Source organism: Suncus etruscus, chromosome 5, assembly GCF_024139225.1.
Source record: "Suncus etruscus isolate mSunEtr1 chromosome 5, mSunEtr1.pri.cur, whole genome shotgun sequence".
Classification (NCBI taxonomy): Eukaryota; Metazoa; Chordata; class Mammalia; order Eulipotyphla; family Soricidae; genus Suncus; species Suncus etruscus.
In genome coordinates this window covers 41,047,328-41,073,973 of record NC_064852.1, presented here as the reverse complement: position 1 = coordinate 41,073,973, position 26,646 = coordinate 41,047,328, and the positions used below count along the sequence as shown (strand labels likewise).

Sequence of the window (26,646 nt, the reverse complement as noted above, 5' to 3'; positions counted from 1 at the left end):
TGTGACAGAAACAGAGTGTGGCGAGAACTCATGTAAGACATACTATTTAAATGAGCTGGTGTTAGCTATTCATATTTGTTAATGAACTAGATATGCAGGGCTATAAGAATGAATGTTCTGATGCTTTAAATTTTAATATCTAGAAATCAAGGGTAAGGACCAATTACTAGAATTTCCACCCTTAAAGGAATAATTAATAATGATATAACAAATGTACTGCTCCAAACTTCTTTAAGAAAAGTTTAATCCTAAAAAATTAAGATCAATAATTGAAAAATAGCCGAAACCGAGGTGTCCAGCTGCAGTGGATTGTGATCAAGGTAACTTTTTGTCTAGGTCATGGATTATAATTCTAAATGTTTTAATATACAATAATTTATATGACTGCATTACAGACCATGTTAGCACCTGTAGTTAATGGTGCCTGTGATACAAGGAAACAGACTATTCTTTGCCCTTACCTTTATGGTAAATAAACTAGCATTCTGGAGGCACACTAATTAAATAAAATGTAAATCCCTAATCTCATTTGGCTATTTGGACCAAGAAACTTATTCAGCTATTACCTGTCTAGTTCTAATGATTAGTAATGATTTATTGTTCTCTTTTTTTATTGTTCCAAAAGTGCTCTGATGTGGTGCCTTGATGTCTCATGAAAGGAAAGTGGTCTTAAAACGCTACTCATTGTTTATTCTGACTCTTAGATATCACATTTTTCTCCTGATAAAATATTTTTTATTTATTGTTCAAAACGTACAATATAGACAATAATTCTAATTCTGGTGCTGTTTTATTTAGTAGTGTTTTATCCCTGGTGCCTGCCTGTCTACCATCATACCTCAGCACATTGCTCTGTTCTGAGATAAGGCCTTCTCCTTTGCTCTTTCTCCCATGCTTTCTGTAGTTTGTCTGCAGGATGCAGGTTTTGAGCTGAAGAGCGCAGTGGAGTTCTTACTGTGCCTTTCCGGTTCCAGCACAATCAAAGTTTTGTGTTTGGAATTGTCCTTGACATTCTTTCGTCCCACAATGGGGTGGACACAGTGTGCTGGAAACCATGACATCATTATCACTGACACAGACTTAAATAAATCACCTGCATCTTGGCCTCTTTCTGCTTATTCAAAGAGTCTTCATCTTAAGGAAGAAAGTGCTCTTTCTTTTCCAAACCTTCATCCCAAGGGTGACTGGAAAATGCAAACTTTTACAAGTGGTTTAAAAATAAATATACCATGTGGTTTTAGACCCAGTGTGCTGAGTCAGAGATGTCTTGGAAAATGTGTAAGGTTTAGGTATGAGGTAGAAAGGCAGGCAGCTTGACACACATTCATCAGAGTCCTTACTAAACCCTGTGTTTTAGATTCTTTTGAACAGGGATTCATGTGAAAGAATGAAATAGGAATATAGACAGCATTTCCAATGTGTACTGAAAGGCTTAGTGTTGCATTTTGATCAATTGAGCTGATACTCCAAAAAGCAAAGAAGTTGATGCTCAGAGAACTGCAAAATGTCTGCTACTGAAAGGAATACTAACTCAGCTGCAGGATAGCTGGAAAAATAGGGTGTTTCCATAGGATAAAATGCACACCAAGTGCCAACTATATATTTGCGCCCTGAATAAATTTGGGAAGCAAGTATGTAACTTCTCTTTACTTTTTCATAAGAAAATGACAATGAGGAAGGAAGTACAGCAGAAATCTTGTACATTACTGCTCTTATGCAAAGAAAAAAAAGAGCTGCTGTTTTCCGCTCAGTGAGTTGATCTCTCAGATGGAAAACTTATGATTCTTCTGAGTCCTGGCTACCAGAAATCACATGAGATGAGTGAGGAAGAAAGACACAAAACCTATATTTATATTTAGTACTGAACTTCTCAGAAATACCTTAATTAAATTCTTTGCAAAGACTGGTAAAAATATTAGATGAGGGAACCTTTCAACCAATCAATTATTCAAGGGACAATACAGTATTGCTTATCTATTGACCTTGTGAATGTTTTATGCAAAATGTTTCTTTGAAAATATTTCTGAAATAAGTGAGAAGTCCAGAGCCAAGAATGCATTTAAAGTAGTTGTGTAATTTAAACAAATATCACTCAAACCATGGGACTCTACTATGCAGTTACATTAAATTAGCATCTATTTAGGTCTGTGTATTTTACCTGAAGAGACCCATGATTTTTCAGCTTTGATGTCATGAACATATACTCTGTAGTACTCTACTTATAAAAAATATTTTAATTTTATGTTCACTTTTTCTAGAATCTAGTCCACCCATAATTATGTCTGAAATGGAATTATGAAGTGAGGAGGATAAATTTGTGAGGTCACAGAATCCTAGATACAGAGTGTTTCTTGGTCTAAGTAAAAGGATTATCCCAACGATATATCCATGATCTGTGTAGTTATCAATAGCATTATTATACAAATACAAATTTTAAGTTTATGTTAATTCACTTCACTGGGGAGGGGGATTGCTTTTAATTGTCAGCATACACCATAATTTGGTAGGCAGAAAATTAGGTGTTTTCCTAATTTTAAAGTCCTCCAGATTTAAAAATATTGTAATTTTACCATATGACCCCAACCACATATGAATTTCCAATCTCAAAGTTCCAAATTTCATCTTCATTTAAGCATTGAGTAGGTGTTTTGTCCATACAGTTTTCTTCAGAAAATAACAATGCATATCTACTGGGGCATAAATGGTCAATAAGAGATGTGTATGCAATAGTAGGGAAAGGAATAAGGAAGATGTTTTAGAACTTTACATAAAACATGTGTTTTCAGTATCTCTGTCATGCTTGTTTTATCAACTGGACATTTAAGTTTTGTTATACAGAGTTATAAAAATATGCTTGCATAGAGTGACACTATCTACTACTCCAAAGGTATGTGGGGAGAAAAGAGAAGCATGAAAATAAAAAATAAGAAATTCTGCCTGTCACAACCACCCAGAGTTACCAGAGGCAAAGCAACCAGCATGCCTCTTCATAAGTACAAATGCTTAGTTGCTTTTGACTCTTATTGAAAAAATAATATCTTTCCCCCATTTGTCACTAGAACTGCCACCAGAAGAAAAGCCCTTCGTTTGCCCCAAATAAGCACTTCTGTTTTTCACAGCTTGCAGTAATGCTTAAAGTAAATAAGTTCTTGTGCAGCTAGCACTATTGGATTCATTCAATTGCTCGAACAAAGCTATTGTTTAGAGGTTTACAACAAGCCTTTCTATTTCCGTTGAAAGAATCTTCGTTGTTTCTGTGGTTGGCATGCTTACTATAGTAAGCCTTTTTACAATTTTCAAATGCTAAAGATAATTTTCCCTTACAGAAGAAATGAAGGAAGATTATGACACTATTGGGCCAGAAGCCACGATTCAGACCACAGTTAACAATGGTACAGGTAAGTCATGTTTAGAGCTCCCAAAATCCTCTTTGTCCTGTGTCCTGTACATTTAGCAAGTCAGGGGGAAAGAAACACTCATCATTTTTTTTTTATCTCTAAGACTTATTAAGTTGGCCTTTTAAAAGTCTCTTGTTTTGTTGCAAATTTGAATTCTCTGGATTGTTTTTTCTCTGTATTTTATTCAGCAAATATATCTATTTATTCTTAAACCCCTAATTTGGCTACAGGAGTTGAGAAAATGGAACTGTATAAATAAATCCTTTCAATCATGAATTGGGTAAATTTCTCCTTGTAATTTTTATTTTAAGAGTGCATAAATAATTTAAAAATTAGACTATAATATGCCTCTCCTAGCAGCTACTTGATATCAATCACTGAGAATTCAAATAATATAGTATAATTTAGATAATAAAAAGTATTTTTTAGGAAGACAAGTCATATTTCCATGAATATTCTGCACTGAAATCAAACAACTGAGTTTCTTTATTATGTGTGCTTATTTCTCAGTATCCTTTAACTCCTTGAAATAATGCTTTCTAGCTGTTTTATCCAGAAGAATGAACAGTTTTGTTTTTAACTAAAGGTTAAGAAAAAGTATAGTAGGAAGATACTAAGTGGTATTTTGTTTTATTAAATTACTGATGAGTCTAAGGAGATAAATAATATAGTTTTATTATAATTGTGATAGTCCAAAAGTTGAGCACCCCCAAATTTGTATGCCCAAAGCTGAAGTCAATGTCACATTTCACATTACCAGTATAAGTTTATATGTATTCACTGTGTTTTTCTCTCTTTATCCTGAATAAAACTAATTATTTTTGGTGTTTCAAACAATCCTCCATACTACCATCACAAATATTAGCTAGTTCCCAGTATAAAATTATCTTCCAAAACTCTTTCTACTTCATCCATCAAAAAAACAGTTACAATTGTATAAAGTTTTAAAAATGTAAATGATTAAGATGATGGTCACATTTCCCTTATGTTGTTACACATAATACCCTGTTCATGCTGTGTTTTTATTTAGAATACACTAATATCTTACAAGGCTCTAATTCACTTTCCTGGATATAAAGAAAATAATGAAAAACTATTTTCATGTTTCTTTCACTTGAATACTAACTCAAGGTACAGAAAAAGAAATTAAATTTTATACAATTATAGGAAAAAGTATGAAATTAGAGCTAATAATCCTGATTTTTATCTCTGGCAATAACTAGTGTTCCTGGCATGACAGTTTCTGTTCTTAGAACTTAGCTCAAAATTCTGAAAAATGAATGTGCTGAGGTAGATGCCTATTAAGAATTGTTCTACTGGGGTAGAAGCAGTGGTGCAGCAGTAGGGCTTTGCCTTGCACATGGCTAAGCTAGGATGGACCGTGGTTTGATCCTCCAGCACCCCATATGGTCCCCCAAGCCAGTAGCGATTTCTGAGCGCATAGCCAGAAGTAACCCCGTAGTGTCACCGGGTGTAGTCCACCCCCCCAAAAAATAGAAAGACTTGTTCTACAGCTCATGTGTTACCTGGGTACATAATGCCTGAGCACACATCACCTCATCTCAACCTCTTGAGATAGGACTCTACTACTTTTATTGACTTGTGTGTGTTCCCAGACACTCTCTTTTGAGCATGTTACCCTCATTACTATTGTTCTTTCTTATCCTTATATTCTCATTCCTCACTAACTCTGAATAAAGTCTGTCATCTTACTTTTAAAAAAATTAAAAAAGGAATAGTTCTACTTTGGAGTTGAAGAAAGAGATCAGAGAATTGAGCTCCTGCTTGGCACTTTGGGCCCAGTTTATTGCCCTACATGTTACCTTGAACACCACTAGGTGTGGCTCCACCTCACCCCCCAAATAATATTTTTATTGTGTATATTCTGTGATGCCAGAGGTACCATCACCACGTAAATAGAAATAAGACAGATATCATTCAATTAAAATATAATGAAAAGATGAATTAAATACTTGCTATAATATCCCAAGTAATGGTATAAAATTGTTTTTATGATTCTTTAAAAGATATATGTTATATTTCAAATTGAAGTATAAACAAATGCCAATGTTGCTTAACTTCATTGGTACCACAAGTGTCACAAAAGTTGATCTATCCCACCAAGTGACAATTTGCCACATATTTTATATGCTTAAAGATTGTGATAAGGGGCCGGAGCGGTGGCACAAGCTGTAGGGAGTCTGCCTTACATGCGCTAACCTAAGACAGACTGCTATTCGATCCCCCAGTCTCCCATAAGGTCTTCCAAGTCAGGAGTGATTTCTGAGCACATAGCCAGGAGTTACCCCTGAGTGTCACTGGATGTAGCCCAAAAACCAAAAAAAAAAAAAAAAAAAAGAGAGAGATTGTGTTTAATAAAAATCTTTTTCAGATTTTTTGTTTAGTTTTGTTTTGTTTTTAGACCACAGCTGGTGGCACTCAGGGATTACTACTAGATCTGGACTCAGAAATAACTCCTGGCAGGCTTGGGGACCATCTAGGGTGCTGGGGAGAACCTGGGTTGGCTGAGTGCAAGGCAAGCATCCTACCCTGTGCCATCACTCCAGATCCCTTTTCAGATTTATTTTGGGGGTCACACCTGGTGACTCTCAGAGGTTACTCTTGCTCAGAAATCACCCCTGGTGGGCTCAGGGGACCGTATGGGATGCCAAGAATTGAACCACTATCCCTTCTGAGTTGTCTGCATGCAAGGCAAATGCCCTACCACTGTGCTATCTCTCCAGCCCCCTCAGTTCAGATTTTTAAAAATAAACTTTGAATGCTCTTCCATCAAGCAATATGTTCCTTTTCCATTAACTAGTTACAATTTCCCATAGTCTTATGTAATTCAATCATTAAATTAATAGTAAATATTTATTGTCTTTATTATAGTCATTTCTTTTTATCAGAGCTGTTAGAAAATGGCCCCGGAAATCTAAGCCCTAATTATTATTTAGTTTGAAATGCGAGATGAAAGTTAGTCAGGGAAGTTAGGTGCTTACCCTGCAAGCTACTGACCCTGGTTCAATTTTTATTAACCATAGATAGTTCCCAGTTTACCACCAAGAATGCTCCATGAGCATAGAGCCATCAGTAGCCCTTGAACACCACTGAGAATACATCCCCCCACACCCCCATCCCATCCCCTACTATTTGGAAAATGACATTAGTGCACAAGAAAAATAATAAACAGTAAGTAAAAAGATGTGACTAATATGCAACAAAATCTAAAGATCATAATTATTCCAAATACAAAAATCGAAGAGCTTGTGGTGACTATTCCAAAGAAAAAGTTTTTTGTAGAAGGTAAAATCTGAACGAGTATATTGTCAAAAGTCATGGAGGATTGAGAAAGGACTTTCTAGCCAGAGAGGATTATGAGCCAAGGGAAACATACAGTTAATCCATTCAGAAGAGAGTAAACAAAGGGATTTGGTAAAAATCAGAGGGTCTTAGGACACAGTTCATGAGAAATGAAGCTAAATATTTAAGTTTAAGCCAGCTTTGGAGAATAGAAAACATCAGACAAATGAGTTTGGGTCATGTTATACTACACTGATTCTGAGAGAAAAAGACTTTGAGATGAAGTGGAAGTCATTGCAGTTATTCAGGTGTGAAATAATAAAAAAACTCATCCTGGGGTTGTGAAAGTAGTGAAATTGGCAATCTAGTTTTTGTCTTATGGGGTTTTCTTTTTTGTTTGTTTGTTTGGGGGCACACACAGCAAAATTCAATAGTTGCTTCTGGCTCTGCACTGTACATAACTCCCAGCAGTGCAGGGACCATATGGAATGCTGAGTATCGAACCCAGTTCAACTGCATGCATAACTGACTATACTATCTCTCTGGTTCCTGCAATATGATATTTAAAGAACCAATTAATTCTCTGAGTGATGTAGTAAAAAAAATGATTTTTTTTAAAAAAGCCAATTAAATCTCTGGATGAAGGCTTCAAGATTACACAACTGAATTTTTTTTTAATTTTTGTTTGGGGTCCACACCCAATGCTGCTCAGGTCTTACTTCAGGCTCTGCATTCAGGAATCACCTCTGGTAGGGCTCAAGGTTCCATATGAAATGATGGACATCAAATCCCGGTTAGCTACTTGAAAAACAAACACCTTACGAAGTGTACTATTGCTCCAACCCCACACAATTGAATGTTTAGGATGTAGGCATTTTGTTGTTGTTTTGTTTTGTTTTGTTTTTTTCTCATTTTGAGGCCACTCCTGGTGAAACTCAGGGATTACTCTGCACTCGGGAATTACTCTTGATAGTACCTGGGGAAACCATATGGCATACTGGGTATTGAAACTTGTTGACTGCATATAAGGCAAGTGTCATCTGCTGTATTCTTCTTTTCAGTCTCTGAATGTAGAAACTGTTGCATTTCTAGGTATACAGAAGTGGGATTTCACTTGGGGCTGGGGAGTGGGGATGATGGGATAGAGCTTCATCCAGCTATACTCAGGGCTTACACCTAGTCCTGTGATCAAGGAATCACTCTTGGTGGGCCTCAGGGGACCATCATAGGATTGAATCCAGGTTGATTGTGTGCAAGGCAAGCCCCATAACCCCTGTACAGCTATCTCTCAAGCTTCAGAATTCTGTTTTTTAAGGAGAAAACCTTGTACTGGTCTTTAGACAAACATATTGTTTTTGTTTTGTTGTTGTTTTTGGGTCACACCTAGATATGCTCAGAGACTATTCCTGGATCTGCACTCAGGAATTACTCCCATCCATGCCAGGGGGCCATATGGGATGTTGGGGATCAAACCTGGCTGGCCACATGCAAGGCAAGTGCCTTACCTACTGTATTATTGTTCCAGTTGTAGATAAATGTATTTTATGTGAAAAACGGACATACATATCTATAAGATTGTCCATTAGAAATGAGGAAATGAAACCTAGGAAGTCAGAACTGGAGGGAGAGATTTGTGAGTCATGCAAATATATTCAGATATATCTTAACATCATGGGACTCTGAAACATACAATTGAAACAAATAGAGAACTAAGGTCAAGATTCCTAGTGGGTATGAAGAAAAACCAAGTTCCTTGAAAGAAATAAATCGATAAAATAGAGAAAAATAATCTATAAGTGTTCAAAAAGAAAGAAATTAAGACAAAACATTTGTGAAAATACAAATGAAAACATTTGTGAAAATACAGGAAAAATGCTGAGCAAACTCATTGGACTTAGTGATTTTGGAATTCACTGCTAATCTTCATATTTGAACTTTGTCCATTTATAGAGTAAATAGTTCTCTTTTCCCAACCAAAAGTTCATTGTTTCTTATTTTTAGCATATTTTTCTTCCTGGTTGAAAAATACTTCTTTATGGGCAATCTGGTCTTAATCACTCAAATACTAATGATCAAGATTAAGCTATATAGTCATAGACTTTTCCAATTAATTCTTATAAACAAATCAGTTTTTCTTTCGATAGATGATGTGAAGTGTGGTTCATTCATCTTTTACAATTTATATTTCAGACTCTCAGAGCTTGAAATAAATCCTTTAGTTGTTTTTTTGTTTGTTTTGGTTTTGGTTTTGGTTTTTGGGCCACACCCGGCGGTGCTCAGGGGTTACTCCTGGCTGTCTGCTCAGAAATAGCTCCTGGCAGGCATAGGGGACCATATGGGACACCGGGATTCGAACCAACCACCTTTGGTCCTGGATCGGCTGCTTTCAAGGCAAACGCTGAGCTATCTCTCCGGGCCAAATCCTTTAGTTTTGTTGTTTGTTTTTGTTTTGGGACCACACCTGGCAGTTCTGAGGGCTTATTCATGGCTCTATGCTCAGGGATCACTGCTGGTGAGCTCAGGGAAGAATATGGGATACTGGGATCCAACCTGGATAGGCCATGTACAAGTGCCAGTACTATTGCTCTGGCCTGCCAATGAATCTTTTTCTAAGCTCTCCATATTTTGCAATTGACCTACAATAAACTAATCAATCAACTAAAATGAACACTCAATTAACTAATCAATGAATATATGATTATCAGAAACCTTTCTACTTATTTATTATTTATTTAGAACTTATACAGTAGAATAAATTTTAAGCAAACAAGTTTTCAGATTTAAAAAGTGGTATTAAATGGAAAAAGTCATGGAGGAAGAGAAGGAAGTGTTTCTCAGACTTGGGAGATATCACAAATAGCCCGAAATGCAAGCTTTGTACATGAAAGGCCCAAGTTCATTTTTTTTTTTTTTTTTGTGATTTTTGGGTCACACCCGGCAGTGCTCAGGGGTTATTTCTGGCTCCAGGCTCAGAAATTGCCCCTGGCAGGCATAGGGGACCATATGGGGCGCCGGGATTCGAACCGATGACCTCCTGCATGAAAGGCAAACGCCTTACCTCCATGCTATCTCTCCGGCCCCCCAAGTTCATTTTCTATATGGTCCCTCTACCCTCATCCAACTCCAGCATTACCAGGTATAACCTAAACACCACTGTGAATGAATAGATCCTGAGTACCACAGGCTATGGCCCCAATACCTAAGAAAATAAAATGTTCCACATATTTTTGAATGTTTAATAAACCTTATTCCTTAAATCTAAAAGTGCCCCTAAATTCCCCTTTCAATTCGATCAAACTACTAATTAGTAAAATTCTGATAATATCATATAACTAGAGAGTATTTACTGAACTTTTTAGTTCGTATGAATTTTTACTCATGAATTCCCCTCAGCTTAGGTAGTCACTATTTTTTTTTTTGCTATTGTTTTGGGGGGCATGCCTTGAGAAGTTTGTTGGTTGCCCCTGGTAGTACTTGGGGTACCATACAGTACTTGGGGGTACCATAGAGATCAAGCCTTGAGTTCACATAAAGAACATCATTCCAGTCTTTGGATCTATCTCCTATGCCCCAAAGCCACTTGGTCTTAAAATCTTGTTTTCATCTTAGAGATTCTTCTTAAAAGCCATCTCTTCCAAGTTGCCATTTATTCCTTAGGATCTTCGTATAAGTTTTACTTCATTGTTCTCATCTTAAACTTGGGCACTTTTTGGTATGTTTCTCTTACCAGATTCTACACAACTTAAGGGCAGGAATTGTGTGGGATCTTGTTTATCCTTTCACCACAAATCTGGAAATGCTCTAAATCAAAAAAGCTTTTGAAGAAATAAGGGAGTTAGCGATAAGCAACACTTGAACTTCCAGTTCATATTTTTAGGCTACATATATGTGACCTATAGTCTGAAGTAACTAAGAGATTATTTTCATCTATCATTCCAGTCTTCAAAATGAATTTTAAAAAATCAACTAAATTTCAGTGATCTCTAGTCTTCATATCTTTTTTTTTTAATTTACAGGCATTCTGATTATAATTCTTTGCTCTCTGTCTAAATATCCTTCTTAGAATCTCTAATTGCCTATTGGTACCTTTAGAGGACACCCACATTCTTCCATTGACTAATAAATGGAATCCATTCCATAAAAGCATGTCAAAGCAAGCCCCTTGGTAAGAACAAAAGGAATTGCATTCATACCAATGTCCAAATCTCTGTCTGCTATTCTTTGAGATGGTTCTCTCAACCCCTTCCCTCCACACATCCAGATTCCATCTACCCTTCTTTATTTATTTTTTTTTTTGATAGAGAGTGCAACTCACATCCCTTATGTGGTTATCTTTGAACACCTCAAGCCACATAAATCTGTTCCTTCTCTGAAATCCCACAAGCCTCAGGTGTACCACACCAATTTCAGCTTGTTGACTTGTTCCTCTTTCTATTGTTTACCCTTGTTTTAGTAAGATAATTTTATGGAGAAAAGAGATTTCTTTGGCTAAACAATTATAATGATAATGACCTCACAGGAGAGTTGAAATAAATATGTATATCTGAGTTTTCATAGAGGACCTGAAATATTTCCATTAATAAAACAATATTTTCAGTTGCATTTAAGTGCCCAGTTACCAGAGCCCAGAAGTTAAGACCCTTGCAGGCAGCAGACCATAGTTCAATATTCAGTACTGCATGGTCTTCTTAGCACTGCAATGAATAAACACAAGCATACAGAGTTAGGAGTAGCCCCCAAGCACCTCCAGGTGTGGCCTTCCCCATTCCTAACAAGTGCCAGAACATCAGTAAAAACAAAAACACACTGAATACACTGTTAATAGTAAAGTGAATGAATGAATAAATAAGTGAATATTTAGTGAATGTTGGCTTTCAGAAATAGAACTATAATAGTGCTAAACATCTTCTGTATAAGGGAAATATTTCAGCAGATTCAGAGACTGAAACCAGGAACTAAGTGTCTGAAATCAACTTGTTAAAGAAAAAAAGGAGCATCCTTAGAGTTACCCCTACTTTTCCACAACAAAGTTAGATTAGCAGCATAACAAAAAAATGACTCATAACAACCTAAAGCACTGCAAACCCTGATTTATGTTAATAGCTTTCTACATTGCACTTAGTGTTGCTACATTGGATTTAATGTTTTAAAAATGAAAGAAAACTGTATGCGTTAACACATAAGACAAAAAAGCACTGTTTTACAAAGAACCTTATGTCTTCTGAATTTTAATCAGATTCAAACTCAGAATGAAATTATTATATTGGATTTTTAATATATAACAAATGATTTTTTAAAGTTAGATAAATGAAAAAAACTTAGGTGCATTATAAACCTGAGTTTGTCTATGTGTTAATAGTAATAAGAATCTATCTTAGGTACATAGGGATCATTAGTGTTAATGTAGTTTCACGTGTATTACAAGACACAAATAGGTCCCTGATGTTTATCTTTTTGAATATGTGAATGTTACATTTACTCAGACAATCTATTTCTTTACTTGTAAGGGACTATTAATAACAACCTGCATCTTTCCTTTGTTTACTGGAAAAAAGAAAAGCACCTTACATCTAGAAACCAAGCATATTCTATCTCAATCTTACATAAGAAAATTGTTGTTTAAGAGCTAACTACATTCATTCAACTATAGCTATTTAACACGTCTTCAATACTTTGAATGATATAGAAATGATTTTTTTTGTTTTGTTATTTTTTTCCTTAATATAAATCTTTATTTAAGCACCATGATTACAAGCATGTTCATAGTTGGGTTTCAGTTATATACAGAATACCCCTCCTTCTCCAGTGCAACATTCCCACCACCAATGCACCCATTCCTCCCCGCCCTGCATATATCGCGACAGGCATTCTACCTGTCTCATTTTTTTTTAACAATTTCATGTTAGTTGTTAGTGTAGTTATTTTCCTAACAGTGTTCAGATATGAAAGATAACTGTTGTTTCGCCACATTCCCGATGTAGTTAGAGACATTGAATGTTTGAGACATTTAACATTGAGAATGTTAGAGACATTTGAATGTTGTCTCTACTAATTACTACTTACATGAACTTGAGTACATAAGAAATCTTCACTTCTATATCAGTAAAGTGGACATTACTATGTACAAAGTCTCATTGTACATATTAAATCATATACTCAGGGAAAAAATACCAAGTAAAATGACTAGCATACATTGAAAAATTAACCTATTTAGGTGGTTTTATGGTTGTTGCTAGTTTATATGCATCTATAAGTGAACCTTAAACATATTTATTTTACTAACAAAAATAAATATACTGTGAACTTTTTTCTCCATTTATATCAGCTTCCTATTAACTTCTCTAAGAAATAGTAATAAAAGAGCAGGAGAGATGGTATAGCACTTGGCTTACTTGAATTCAATTCCTGGCATGCCTTATGGTTCTCTGAGCACTTCCAGAAATGATCCCTGAGTGAAGAGCCAGGAGTGACCAGTGACTTAAACACAGTTGTATGTGACCTCACACACACACAAAAAAAAAAACAATAAACAGACAAAAAAAATTGTAATGTAAGGACAAGCTAGTCACTTCAAAAGGCATTTGTAGTAAAATTATTTTTGTGTGTGATTTTTGGGGTCACATTTGCATTACTGATTAACTATTCTATGATTTGTACTTAGTGAAACATGCAGAGCTGGGGATCAAACCCAAAGCATGCGATCATCATATTATCTATCTCTATGACCCTGTAGATAAATTCTTTTGTCACCTTGAAAACATACCAAGACAAGATGCAAGAAAAAGTGTCCTTGCACTTTCTGTCTGATTGTGTCAGCCCAGATGGAATGGGTGACAACAGAAGAAAAACAGGGAATCTACGCAAATCAGAAACCTTGTAAGCAGTAAGAATGTGTTTTGCTCCAAAAAAAGAAACTAAGTTTGAGTTTTAAAAAAAATGTTACCAAGGAAGTAGTTCAAAGGTCTAACCCATGTACTTTGCTGTGGGAGATCCAGGTTTCATTGACACCGCATGTACACCGCATGTTCCTCAAGTATTACTGAGAGTGGAAGGAAGGAGGAAGGGAGGGAGGGAAAGAAAATGGAGGGAGGGGGAGTGGAGGGAGCAGGATGAGAGGGGAGGGGAGAGGGAGGGAGGGAGGGAGAGAAAATGGAGGGAGGGGGAGTGGAGGGAGAAGGATGAGAAGGGAGGGAAGAGGGAGGGAGGGAGGGAGAGAAAATGGAGGGAGGGGGAGTGGAGGGAGAAGGATGAGAGGGGAGGGGAGAGGGAGGGAGGGAGGGAGAGAGGGAGGGAGGGAGGGAGAGAGGCAAGCTCATCAAACTCAAACTCTTGAGTGATGAAGTCTTCCAGAATGATAGGAATAGCATCCTGGGTTAAGCATAATTACAGGACAAATTAGTGTCCTAAAATTTTCATGATAAAAATAAAGGCTGATTTAAGACTGCGAAATGTTAGTTATTGATTGGAGGCTATTTGAGGGTAGACTTGAAGTTGCTTTTCTTCCTGACCTGCTTTCTCTTCGATTCAGTGTGTATATATATATATATGCACATATATATTGTTTGTGGAATTAAGAAGTAAATATTTAAACAGATAAATGAGTGAATTCATAAAATAGAACATTGGTTTGAATAGTTGTGTAAAGTAAGGGATATGTTGGCCCATCTTCTCTGCTCTCTGTGTTAAGACAAATGAAAGCAAGGACAGTTCTGCAGGAAGGTCTGTGAGGGATGAGATATTATCAAGGGATGATACAGTTTCATTTAATCTGAAGAAGTGAAACACATGTAGGAGGATATCGTTAAGCATGTGGAGGATAAACAAGTAATATATGAAATGGAAAAGCAAATGAACCATGAATAAAGTTTTTTTCTTGAGCTCAAGTTTTATGCTATGCTTCAAATGTTCTTTTGGTTTGCTATAATTGTAACAGTAAAAATTCACCTTTACAGAATTATTTCATATTGAGTTGCTGTAGAAACATGATTCACCAAATTACTAGAATACATTTTTAAACAATAAATGCAAATTTAAAATAAGCATCTGGAGTGAAAACATTTTATGATGTTTTCTCTTTGCCCCAGTAACCCAGATGTGGATCACTAGGTAAAAATAATAACTTCATAGGATTCAGAAGACTGGCAATACATGAAGAAAAATAAGAGGAAGACTTAAAATTTACTGTTTTACTTTTGTAAAAGTAGGCATTTTAATATATTTCTGATATTAATTTTATGATATTATATTGTGACTATTTAGAATTACTTATGTTATGATTATCTTTTCAGTGTAATCTATTAAAATTATATCAAGTTACTTGAAGGTGATGAAAAACTAAGTAAAGTTCTCTCCTCTCTTTCCCTCATACTGAATCATTATGCTGTAAGGTGAAAGGTCAGGACACATGAATTCCACATCCAGAACTTCCAGACATTATTTGTGTAACTGTGTATGAATCATTAATCTGACTGTACCTTACTTGTATCATGTGTTAAATGTGGAAATTAGACTACGGTAGTTGGATTCCATCCCACCCTATCCTTTCTTCTAAAGAAAACAGAAAGTACAGTTTGCACAAGTTGACAAGTGAGTTCAACATACAGGGGCTTTTACCTCATGATAGGAAGTCAGTCTCATATTCACAGCCAGTATGTCAGTGCCCTATGTCAGAAATCAAGCTATATATCCAGAAATCCAGTCCCCTATCTCATATCCAGAGCCAGTATTTTGCTTGTGCAGACTATATAGTTACTTAAAAAATGTAGAAGGATCTTGCGTTTGGTTTAATGTTCTGCTGTTCTCAATGTGCACTGAATCCCCAAAGTTATATAGCTGATCTTGCCTGCTTATACCTCAAGAAATATATTTAGATAATAGAAAAGAGTAAGCCAAGATGAAAAAGAGGTTGCATCAGTTGTTCACCAGCTAAAGTATCACATAGAAATTCAGTTCAGGTTTATAGAATTTTTCCTAGGTGTCTCCAAAGCAATTGAATTTCAGAGATCTATATCTAGATTGAACTAGAAATAATATAGTGCAAGGTCTAACCCCTAAATTAGTATGAGTGATAAATCATACTTGAGCAGAAAGGAAAATGTAAGAAAGAGGAAGTATCCAAAGAGATAGTCCAAAGAAATGGGACTCATTCATTGGCGACAGGAGACCTAAGTTAGAACCCTAGTGTTGCCTTGTGCCCCCAGCACCACCAGGAGTAATTTCTACACATTGCCAGATATAGCCCCCTCCATCAAAAAAAAAGAAACAAAATTTTGTAATTATGTTATTTTTATTTTAATCTTCTTGGTTTAATAACTTCTAATTCTTCCTATTTCACCTTAAAAATAAATTTATATTTTAAAGTATTCAATTAGGGCAGGAGGAATTCTACAGAGGGTAGGCATTTGCCTTGCTCCTGGTTTACCTGGGTTTGATCTCCAACATCCCATATGGTCTCCTGAGTTCTCCAGGAGTGATTTCTGAGTACAGACCCAGAAGTAACTCCTGAGCACTGCCAGGTGTGGCCAAAACAAACTAACAAACAAAAGTATTCAACTCATTGGATTTACGACAGCGCACCAAAATGACATCAGTTTTTTTGCAATGTATTTATCATCAAAAATTGGTGTAGATGGGGGCCCGAGCGATGGTGCAGTGGTAGGACATTTGCCTTGCACTTGGCTGACCTAGGACAGACAGTGGTTCAATCCCCAGGTATCCCATATGGTCCCTCAAGCCAGGAGCAATTTCTGAGTACATAGCCAGGAGTAACCCCTAAGCATCACCGGGTGTGGCCCAAAAATAAAAATTAAAAAATTGGTGTGGATGTATAGTATTAAACAATTGTGTAAAGTCATCCAAAAATTTGATATAGTGGTAACACTTAATGAGAAGTCATATATTATTGCTCAGTGTCCCAATTTCCTTTGTTTACATTTATCTCGTTTTTGTATTCTAAGAGTTTTGGTCATCCAGCCAGGTATGTCATAAAAATCATCATTAAAATTTTTTAATTGGGCCTCAGAGATAATACAGTGGTTAAGGCACTTGCTTTGCATATGACCGATCTGTTCAATCCCTTGTATCCCTCCCCTCTTATGGTTTGTGTGCCCCACGAGGAGTATTCCTTAAGCAGAGAGCCAGAAATAAATACAGCCAGGTGTGGCCCCAAATCAAGCCCAATTTTCTTGGAATTAATTTTATATGAGTTTTAAAAAAATAAAGTGGAGAATGATTTATTTGGAAGAGAGAAAAACAGAAGTAGCCTTTGACAGGTTAAACAGGAGGGTCTTTTCAAACTAATCAGTGGACACCAAGAAGAGCCTGTCACTTCCTGGCTAATGAAAGTTGTGGTTGTATTAACCAATTTGTTTGTGATTAGCAGCAGCTATCACCACCACACGGCCATCATTCTCACAAGAAGTAACTGATACCAGGGTTTTTGACTGTCACCTTCAGACATTCACCAAATGTTTAATAAGCTCTGTTTCTTTCATGATGTTGACTATGTTTTACAGGCAGCTCCAAAATAATTTTCTCCTAATCTGGGTAGGTGCTACCTCTACAACAAAGCAACACAACTTTGAAGTTTTTAATTGAGAAGAGTTAACGAAAGTCTCCAGTCAATTATAATAATCAAATTGAAATTTAGGGCAGTTTATTCACTGAAATAGAGAATTCTAAAGCTTTGAGGATAGTCCAGTAAACACATGCTAGTTCATTTTACAGATAAGGATATCGAGGAAAAGACACAATAACAAAATAGATTAGCCAATATGAGGAGTCCTGGTTTAACCATTGAATAATATCATGCATTAGCTGTGTGCCAGGCCCTGTAGTAGATCTTAGTGTCTCAATACTAAATGAGTAAAATGAGTTTCGTGCATCTATCAGCTCAGAGAACAAAAATGAAATATTACAAGGACGTGAAGCTTCATGATTGAGATTTGCTGACCCTATTCACTAAGAAAAGTGGGAGGTTTGGTCTCTGTTGAGAGAATTAAGAAGGTCAGAGAAGATAAGAACAATTCTGTGCTGTCTTCACAAGTAAGTGAAGGAATACCATCTTTACTTGAATTTAAGGCAAAAATCCAATTTCTGGAGTTAGTGGTTTCTAAACCCGTTATTCATCAGAATCAGAAGGGCTTATTAAGCTTATTAAGCTCAGATAGCTGATTCAGTAGGTCTGAGATATATCCCAATAATCTACATTAAGAAAAAAGCCCCAGGTGATTCTTAAACTGCTAGAAAAATAAGTGTATTTTGAAAACCGTAGATTCTAGAGAATCCTGAGGTGTACTCGTCTCCATATGAGACACATGAAAAGGCACCGAGCTGCTGAGCATCACTACATTATTTCATAACCGCATTCCAAATATAATAAAATAATTTCAGGATCTTTGAGGTATTATGTCATTTCCAAAGTGTAAGATTACACAGTAATGGGAAGATCAAAATGTCAGGTCTGAGGCCAAAGAGATAGCATGGAGGTAGGGTGTTTGCTTTGCATGCAGAAGGACAGTGGTTCGATTCCCGGCATCCCATATAGTCCCCCGAGCCTGCCAGGAACAATTTCTGAGCAGAGAGCCAGGAGTAACCCCTGAGTGCTGTTGTGTGTGGCCCCAAAAACAAAAAGAAACAAGCAAAAATGCCAGGTCTAACTTGAAAAATTTTTAAAGTCATAGATCCTATACCAGTACAAAACAAACCAAACTGCCTAAGGGTTAATAGACTCTAACTAAGCCTTGATAGTTCCAATACCTTCCTTTTAATCTTCACTTTTAAACAAGGCCTTTTTGTAATCATGGTGTTTAAATAAAGATATTATTTAAAAATAAAATGAGACTTTGCCCCTGATTGGGTTGCTTCCTGCTATTTTGGGAGATATTTGAACCTATAGAATACTACAGTCTCATATCCCACTATCCCTTCTCCTGAAGCTATTATTCATGTGGGAAGACTTGTTGGTGTCTGAATATGTGTTCCTAGAGAAAACCTATCAAAGCACATGTGGGGATACTGGCTTAGATGCTGCACTTATTCCAAAGAAGAGAAGAAAACTTTGTCACTCTTGATATTTCTTTCTGGTTTATGACACACTTCTGGAGCAGCCATAGACTCTGCTGTGCTGTACATGTAGCTATGTAATGAGAGAAAGACCTATGCACTTCCACCATGGTTAATTTTAGCTATCTGGTGCCAATATGTGCTTTGGAAGTCTTCAGCAGAAAGGTACACAGGCATTCTTTAAAATGATGTGCTTATATATATATATAAATATATATATATATTCATTAGTTGGCATTAAACAAAGTAGTCAGGAGAATTTATATACCTTAACAAATGCAAAGTAAGAACTTGTTTAAATTGAGCCAATAGAAATGACTACATTTTAAAAGTATGTTAGACCTTTACTTGACAATATGAAATATTAACAGACCATTTTTCAAAAAGATGAAGAATAGTTACCTGGCTTGTGACTTTTCACCTTAATAGATAAAGTGAGTCAAAGGTAGATTGTCTGATAAATGCATAATTCCTATCTTACTCAGAAAATATTGCTATATGTGGGTCATATAACCCCTGTTCTATGTATGTGCTTACATGTTTGTATATTGTGGAATCGTAATAGTTTTTGTAGTTCTCAACGTTAGAAAAAAATAGGAGGAAAATTATCAGACAGCATTATGTCCTCATCCCCAAACACACACTATGACACTTGTAGGCAAACAAAGCGATGTTATTAAACAGAGTGATGGATGAATGACTTATTCAGTGTTTTACATATACTTGCTTCAGCTCTTCTAGACCCTCCAAGATATTTTTTTTCTAAAAGAATTTTATTCATTTTGATGTTTATTAAAATGACTTATCATAATATTCAAATGTATTTCTTCAATTTTAATGAAAATTTAAAGCATTCTGGTTACTAGACCATGATAATATAGTACCTGTCTTTCTCTATGAACACATGCTTATTAGAAATAAAGGAAATGACAAGTTGATAAAAGTAGAGTGAAACAGGGACTGGTAGATAATTTAAAGGGCAGGAGCACATGTTTACATGTGGGAACCTGGAGTTCACTCTCTTATCATTCATGTTCCTCAAAGCATAAAGCCAGGAGTACCCCCTGAACACTACTTAGTGTGCCCCCCTCTAAAAATAATAAAAAAGAGAGGGAAACAGAAAAAGAAGGAATATGCATCAAAGTGTCCTATATATATATATATATATATATATATATATATATATATATATATATATATATATATATATATATATTAGGGGAGGGGGCCAAACCCACTGATGCTCAGGAGTTACTCCTGGCTACACTCTCAGAAATAACTCCTGGCTTGGAAGACCATAAGGATGCAGGGGATAGAACCCAGGTCCATCCTGGGTCAGCTTGTGCAAGGCAAACACCCTACCGCTGTGCTATTGCCCTAGCCCCATTCTCCTTTTATATATATATTTTTTTGGGGGGACCACACCCGGCGTTGCTCAGGGGTTACTCCTGGCTGTCTGCTCAGAAATAGCTCCTGGCAGGCACAGGGCACCATATGGGACACCGGGATTCGAACCAACCACCTTCCATCCTAGATCGGCTGTTTACAAGGCAAACGCCGCTGTGCTATCTCTCCGGGCCCATCTCCTTATATTTTAATCACTAAGTAAAATTCAACTTTTGTGAGGTTTGTGTGTGTGTGTGTGTGTGTGTGTGTGTGTGTGTGTGTGTGTGTGTGTGTGTGTGTGTGTGGTTTTTGAGTCACACCCGGCAGTGCTCAGGGGTTATTCCTGGCTCCAGGCTCAGAAATTGCTCCTGGCAGGCACGGGGGACCATATGGGGCGCCGGCATTCAAACCGATGACCTCCTACATGAAAGGCAAATGCCTTACCTCCATGCTATCTCTCCGGCCCCTTTTGTGAGGATTTTTAAATTCTGGTCCACACCCAGCAATTCTTGGGATTGTTTAGAAGACAAGAGGTCTGGAAATTGAACACAGGCTTTCTGCATGCAAAGCTTCTGCTCAGCTCTTTGAGCTATGACCCTAGACCAATTAGTAACTTTTAAGAATCTTGAACTGAAGATATAATACAGGGGGGTAGGGTGCTTGCCTTACCCTAGTTCAGTCATTGGCACTGCATAGGTTCCTTGAGTACTGCCAGAAATAAACCCTGACCTCCATCAGGTGTCACTTCAAAAAAAAAAAAGTTTAATTAGTATCCTAAAAAATCAAGTTATGTGTAAATTATATATTTTTCATTTAGGATTCTACTAATATAATTTATTTTATAGGTAATAATTTTTTAAAAAGTCAATCAAATAAACGTTTTCTCTATCTAAACATTTTAGCTAAGATGTACCGAAGGTAAATATGAAAATATTATAAGAAACATTTATAAGAGACTTTAGTTTCTTTTTGAAAGTCCTGGAAATTTACCCTCATATTATTTGAATACATTTGACCATGAGGAAACATTTTTAATTAATGAAATTTATTTTTTTGTATAGAGAAAAGTCTACCTGACCTTAAAGAAGATTAAGATATTTGCAAGATGTTAGGGTAAATTTTGGAAGTAAATGTGAAATCTCTGGAGAAGGGACAGGAAGAAATTACTTGAGGATTTTTGTGATTTTCTTATTATGATGTGAGCATAAATACTATGCAAATATCCCTTGTCAGTGTGCCTTGGCAGTTCTTCCTAGAAGACCAAGGAGTGAAGAGCATCATGGGATGGGGTTCGGAGGGATAGAATAGGAGGCTTATTTTTCACTAGAAAAATAACAAGGGGTTCTATCACTTTCTAGAAAAATTTGAACCCTGTTCCTGTCTATTATATAATATTATAAAACCTCTTTAAAAGCCAAGATTGTAAACTCACAAGTAAAATCAAAACTCTATCTCTTTTAATAATTTTGAGAGTAACCAAAATTTAAGATCATTTTTCTCACTAGTATTACAGCAATTAAAATTAATTGGGATTAAGATATGTAAACAACACATAGTCTCAAGTGGAAAAGGGAATTTTTCAGCTCATGAATTATAATAGAGATAGTACACTTGCTAGTTGCTTACCTTGCACACAGCAAACTTGGGTTAGATCCCTGGCATACAATATGGTCCCCCAAAATTGTAAGGAGTTATTCCTAAGTGTAGAGAAGGAGTAACCCCTGAGCAATGCCAGGTGTGCCTCACTTCTCCCAAAACAGAATAACAAAAAGGTTGATAAGAGGATCATTGGAGGGGCCGGAGAGATAGCATGGAGGTAGGGCATTTGCCTTGCATGCAGAAGGCCGGTAGTTTGAATCCAGGCATCCCATATGGTCTCCCAGGTCTGCCAGGAGCGATTTCTGGGCATAAAGCCAGGAGTAACCCCTGAGTGACGCCGGTGTGCCCCACCCCCCAAAAAAAGAAAGTTAAGAGAACCATTAGACACACAGATGTGCAACTTACTCTTGGGAGCAAGTAGAGCAGAACTTGCAGTGCTGCTTATTTCTTTCTAGGTGTCTGTTTTACTTTCTCGTCATAATCTTATTCTGCATAGAAGATAGAAATTCCTTTCTTCTACAGCTAATGACAATAGTCCTTTAAGATGAAAAGATTCTTGATGGTTTCTTTGGAAAAAAGTTCTAAAATATAGGGAAGGAATTTACTGAACTCATTTGGACCCATTGACTACCTTTGACCAATCAATGGCTTGGCAGAGTGAGAAAAGGACTCAGCTGGGTTCACTTCAGGAGCAGTTTAATCCACAATGACTAGGAGAGCATGACCATTCAATGACCTGGCATCTCCCTTGGGAACTGTAACATTTGGCAGTCAGGAATATAAGGAGCTATTTCAGGCAAAAAAAAAAAATGTTGTAGTGCTGGGCAGAAAAATCTTATGCTACGACAACTACTAACTGCTGTAACCCTAGATTAAAACTAAATTATATTTAAAATAGTTATACTCATTCTTTTTTTTTTTTTTTTTGGTATGGTTTGGTTTGGTTTTTGGGTCACACCCGGCAGCATTCAGGATTACTCCTGGCTCTATGCCCAGAAATCGCTCCTGGCAGACTTGGGGGACCATATGGGATGCTGGGATTCAAACCACTGTCCTTCTGCAAGCAAGGCAAATGCCTTACCTCCATGATATCTCTCTGGCCCCAGTTATACTCATTCTTATATTACTAGGCTCCAACTCAATTAAGTGAATCTACATACTTGAGATAGAGAACTTAGAGCTCTACTTATACCATTTAAAGAAAGATCTTAGGGGCCAGAGAGATAGCGCAGCGGTAGGGCCTTGCACCCAGCTGATTCAGAATGGATGGTGGTTCGAATTCTAGCATCCCATATGGTCCCCTGTGCCTGCCAGAAGTGGTTTCTGAGCGCAGAGCCAGGAGTAACCCCTGAGCACCGCAGGGAGTCACCCAAAACAAAAAAAAAAGAAAAAGACAAAGAAAAATCTTAATGGAGCTTTAACTGATTACTTATTTTCTTCATGGTACTCCTTTTGATTATTCATCAGAGAGTTTTACAGCTCTTGAAAGCATTTACAAACACTTATAAATGCCCAAATAGTAAGTCTAATTCCCTAACTCAACTGTGAATATCTTAACTTATGCTTGCTTTCATGAGAAGATTTTTACACCAAGATTAGAGTTAAGAACTTAATTTTTCTCACACTCAGTCAGTCCATGAGTGATTCTTAAGAACCTACTAATTTCTATGAAATATATGCACCAGATACTCAGGATTCAAAAATGCTCAAAGATGGCTTAGAAAGAGAGCATATTATTTGTTAACTTTTGTTCCCGTTACACTTGACATAGACATCTAGTATGGTCAAATTTGATGTAGCAAGTGAATTGCCTCTTCAAACGCCAGTCATATATCTAGATGCAGTTTAGTTTGCCTATCCAGAAAAATCAAAATGTCCTCCCTTTTAAACCAAAAAGGCTATTAATGCAAATCCAATTGAATTTGCATTTGATTACATTTCTGATGGAAACATTCATATGCAAATGGAAATTCATGCAAAGATAGCCAGATAATTCAAATAGTTGCTGAAATATCAAGATAAAATTAGGATGTTAAATATACATCCATCAATTTTACTAGGTTACTCTAAGGATTGTCAAGAAGGACTGTGTTCTCAAAAACTTAAATAAATTCTGCCTTACCACTTGACATATGGCTAGGTTTGGGTACTAATGGAGCTATTAACATTATGTTCTACTATCACACTACTGAGAAAAAGGTCGATCCTGGTCAAATCAAAAGTAGCTCAAAAGAGATCCACTTTAGTTCCACTTTTGCTTTTAATAACAAATGGTGGTTTTTTGAAGAAATGATTTTGATGGTACAGAACAGTAACAAATAGTTTGTGCAATTGATAGTTCCTTTCGACTTCCTTGTGATTTAATGGCACAAGTAAAAGGATAATCAAAACCAATAAATATATTTTGGAAAGCATCTATGGCATTCATGAATGCTTATGCAAAAAAAGAAAAACGAAGTTTATAAAAAATTTAAACAAAATGGTTTTTGGGGGGGGGGTTTCGGGCCACACCTGTTTGATGCTCAGGGGTTACTCCTGGCTAAGCGCTCAGAATTTCCCCTGGCTTGGGGGATCATATGGGATGCCAGGGGATTGAACCGCAGTCCTTCCTTGGCTAGTGCTTGCAAGGCAGACACCTTACCTCTAACGCCACCCTGCCAGCCCCACAAAATTTTAAGATACATAATCTCTATTGCACATTCCAAAACTATATTTGACCAAAGTGCAGTTCTCAGAATCAGATTGATGCACATGTTAAATTTAATAAAAGTTAGACTGGCAAAAGAAAAATATTTGACATCATAATATTCAGGATTGTTTGTGCTTTATTTAATTGTCTGTAATTGTAATGTTCCCAATTTATTTTTATTTGATCCGATGTATTTGTGCATACTTTTAAAACTTAGTATAATTTCCTTACTCATTGCTCTGGTGAATGTCAGCTACTATCCATCAACATTGAGGAGCCCGAACCTAAAGAGGTCATTTGCCTCTCACACCTTCATACACTCACTATCTCCCCAGTATAGTGATTTTACTTAAGTATCTTTCAACTCCAGCCATTACTTTATAGACTCCATCCACAATTATCTTTATCTGGCCTATGGCAAGAATGTCCTAACTAGTTTCCAAGAATTACCTCTCTGTAATTTCCTTCAACTGTCTTTGCTTTATACCCTCTAATAGCCTCCTGTATCTCTAGTAAAACCCAAATCCTTAACACAACTATCACAATCTACATGTTCTGGTTTCTATATGCTTCTCTATCCTTATTCATGCCATAACATTTTATTCTGTACTCTACTGCTGTCTTTTCATATTGTAAAATGTTCTGTGCTCCAGGACCAGAGTGATAGTACAGGATGGGGCATTTGTCTTGGATGAGGCTAACCTGGGTTCGATCCCTGGCTATGCACATGGTCCCCAAGCCCTGCCAGGAGTGATCCCTGAATGCAGAGCTAGGGTATTCCCTGAGCACTGCTGAATGTGATCCAAAAACAAAAACACAACAAACACCAAAAAAGCTCTGTGCCTTTCTGGTCACCACATTAATGCACACACTGCTCTTTCACCACTTCTAAAGTTTGTTGACATCATGCATTCTTAAACTAGGCCTAATCTAGAGCTCATCAGTCCTCCTGTTATTGCTGTCACATCACCCAGCAACTTTCTCTTAAAATACTCAGCCTCATTTGTATTGTTATACTTAATGTTGAAATAAAAGTAGTATTGATCATCCTTTGACTTTCTAAAAAATAAAAATGGACCTTTTTTTCCTTTTCAAAACAAGACATGAGGCTTATCACATCCCAGGCATTCATTTAATACTTATGGAATGAAAGGAAGATTCCACTTTCTTTTCTTTTCATCTTTTCTTTATTTTTGGCTTCATAACAGTGGAAACCAAAAATAAAACTTGAATGGCATGCTTGAACATAATTCTACCACAAATAGTGCAGGAGAATTAGTATGAAAAAATGCTTTTATAGCTTTAGTGACTGATAAGATGAGGTGGAGAATATATTGTTATTAAGGTTAACTGCTCCAGAAATTATGAAAGACTTTTCCATTCATTGGACTAGCATAGTACTTTTTCTTATCTTTCAACAGAGACATGTAACACATATATTTCCAACTTTCTTTTATGTAAATAGTTCTTATTTAGAGTTTCTAAGACACAGTTTATTTTTATTGACATACCTAACAGTTTCAAATGTACAAGAAGTTTGGTCCAAGTTGCTAAAAAATTTACAACAGTTAAATATATCAAAATTGGGCTCCCTGTGTGTGACACCAGGCGGGGAAAATCCGCGAAAGTACACCGGCCCAGTGGGGCTCAGCTGTGAAAGACTGTGAGTGTGACCTGTCTATGTCTGTCTACTGTCCTCTTGCGTGAAACTCTTGCGAGTGGGGCAAAAAGAGCCTCCAGAAACCTCGCTTGCCCAGACGCCATTTTCAGGGAGGGACTTCAGAGCATAAAAGCCGGCTATCCTTTGCAAAAGCTGGCTCCCTGTGTGTGACACCAGGCGGGGAAAATCCGCGAAAGTACACCGGCGCAGTGGGGCTCAGCTGTGAAAGACTGTGAGTGTGACCTGTCTATGTCTGTCTACTGTCCTCTTGCGTGAAACTCTTGCGAGTGGGGCAAAAAGAGGCTCAGAGGAGCACGGCCGCTCCGCTTCGCTACGCGGCCGTGCACTCTTTCTAAGGAAAGAACTCCATTGCAACAAGAAGGAAAAATCACACTAAGAACGGCGCTATAACACAGAAGCAAACATTTCTCTCTGGACTGTCTTCTCTGTTACATGCTCGGGCCTAAGATTTGACCCAGTGTGAGGCTTCATCCACGGAGGACTCCCCTCCCTTAGAGGCAAGTCAGCCCATCCAGAAAGGGAGGAGC

The 26,646-nt window shown here is 36.9% G+C and overlaps 1 protein-coding gene across 2 annotated transcripts in view; it reads left to right on the top strand.

Moving 5' to 3' along the window:
- Nucleotides 1-26,646, top strand: part of ZEB2 (zinc finger E-box binding homeobox 2) — a 149,195-nt gene that overhangs the window by 98,113 nt on the left and 24,436 nt on the right. For both annotated transcript variants that reach the window (XM_049773567.1, XM_049773566.1), the window contains exon 4: nucleotides 3,327-3,398. In XM_049773567.1, coding sequence (XP_049629524.1) covers nucleotides 3,327-3,398 — 72 coding nt within the window. The remainder of the gene's footprint in view (nucleotides 1-3,326; nucleotides 3,399-26,646) is intronic.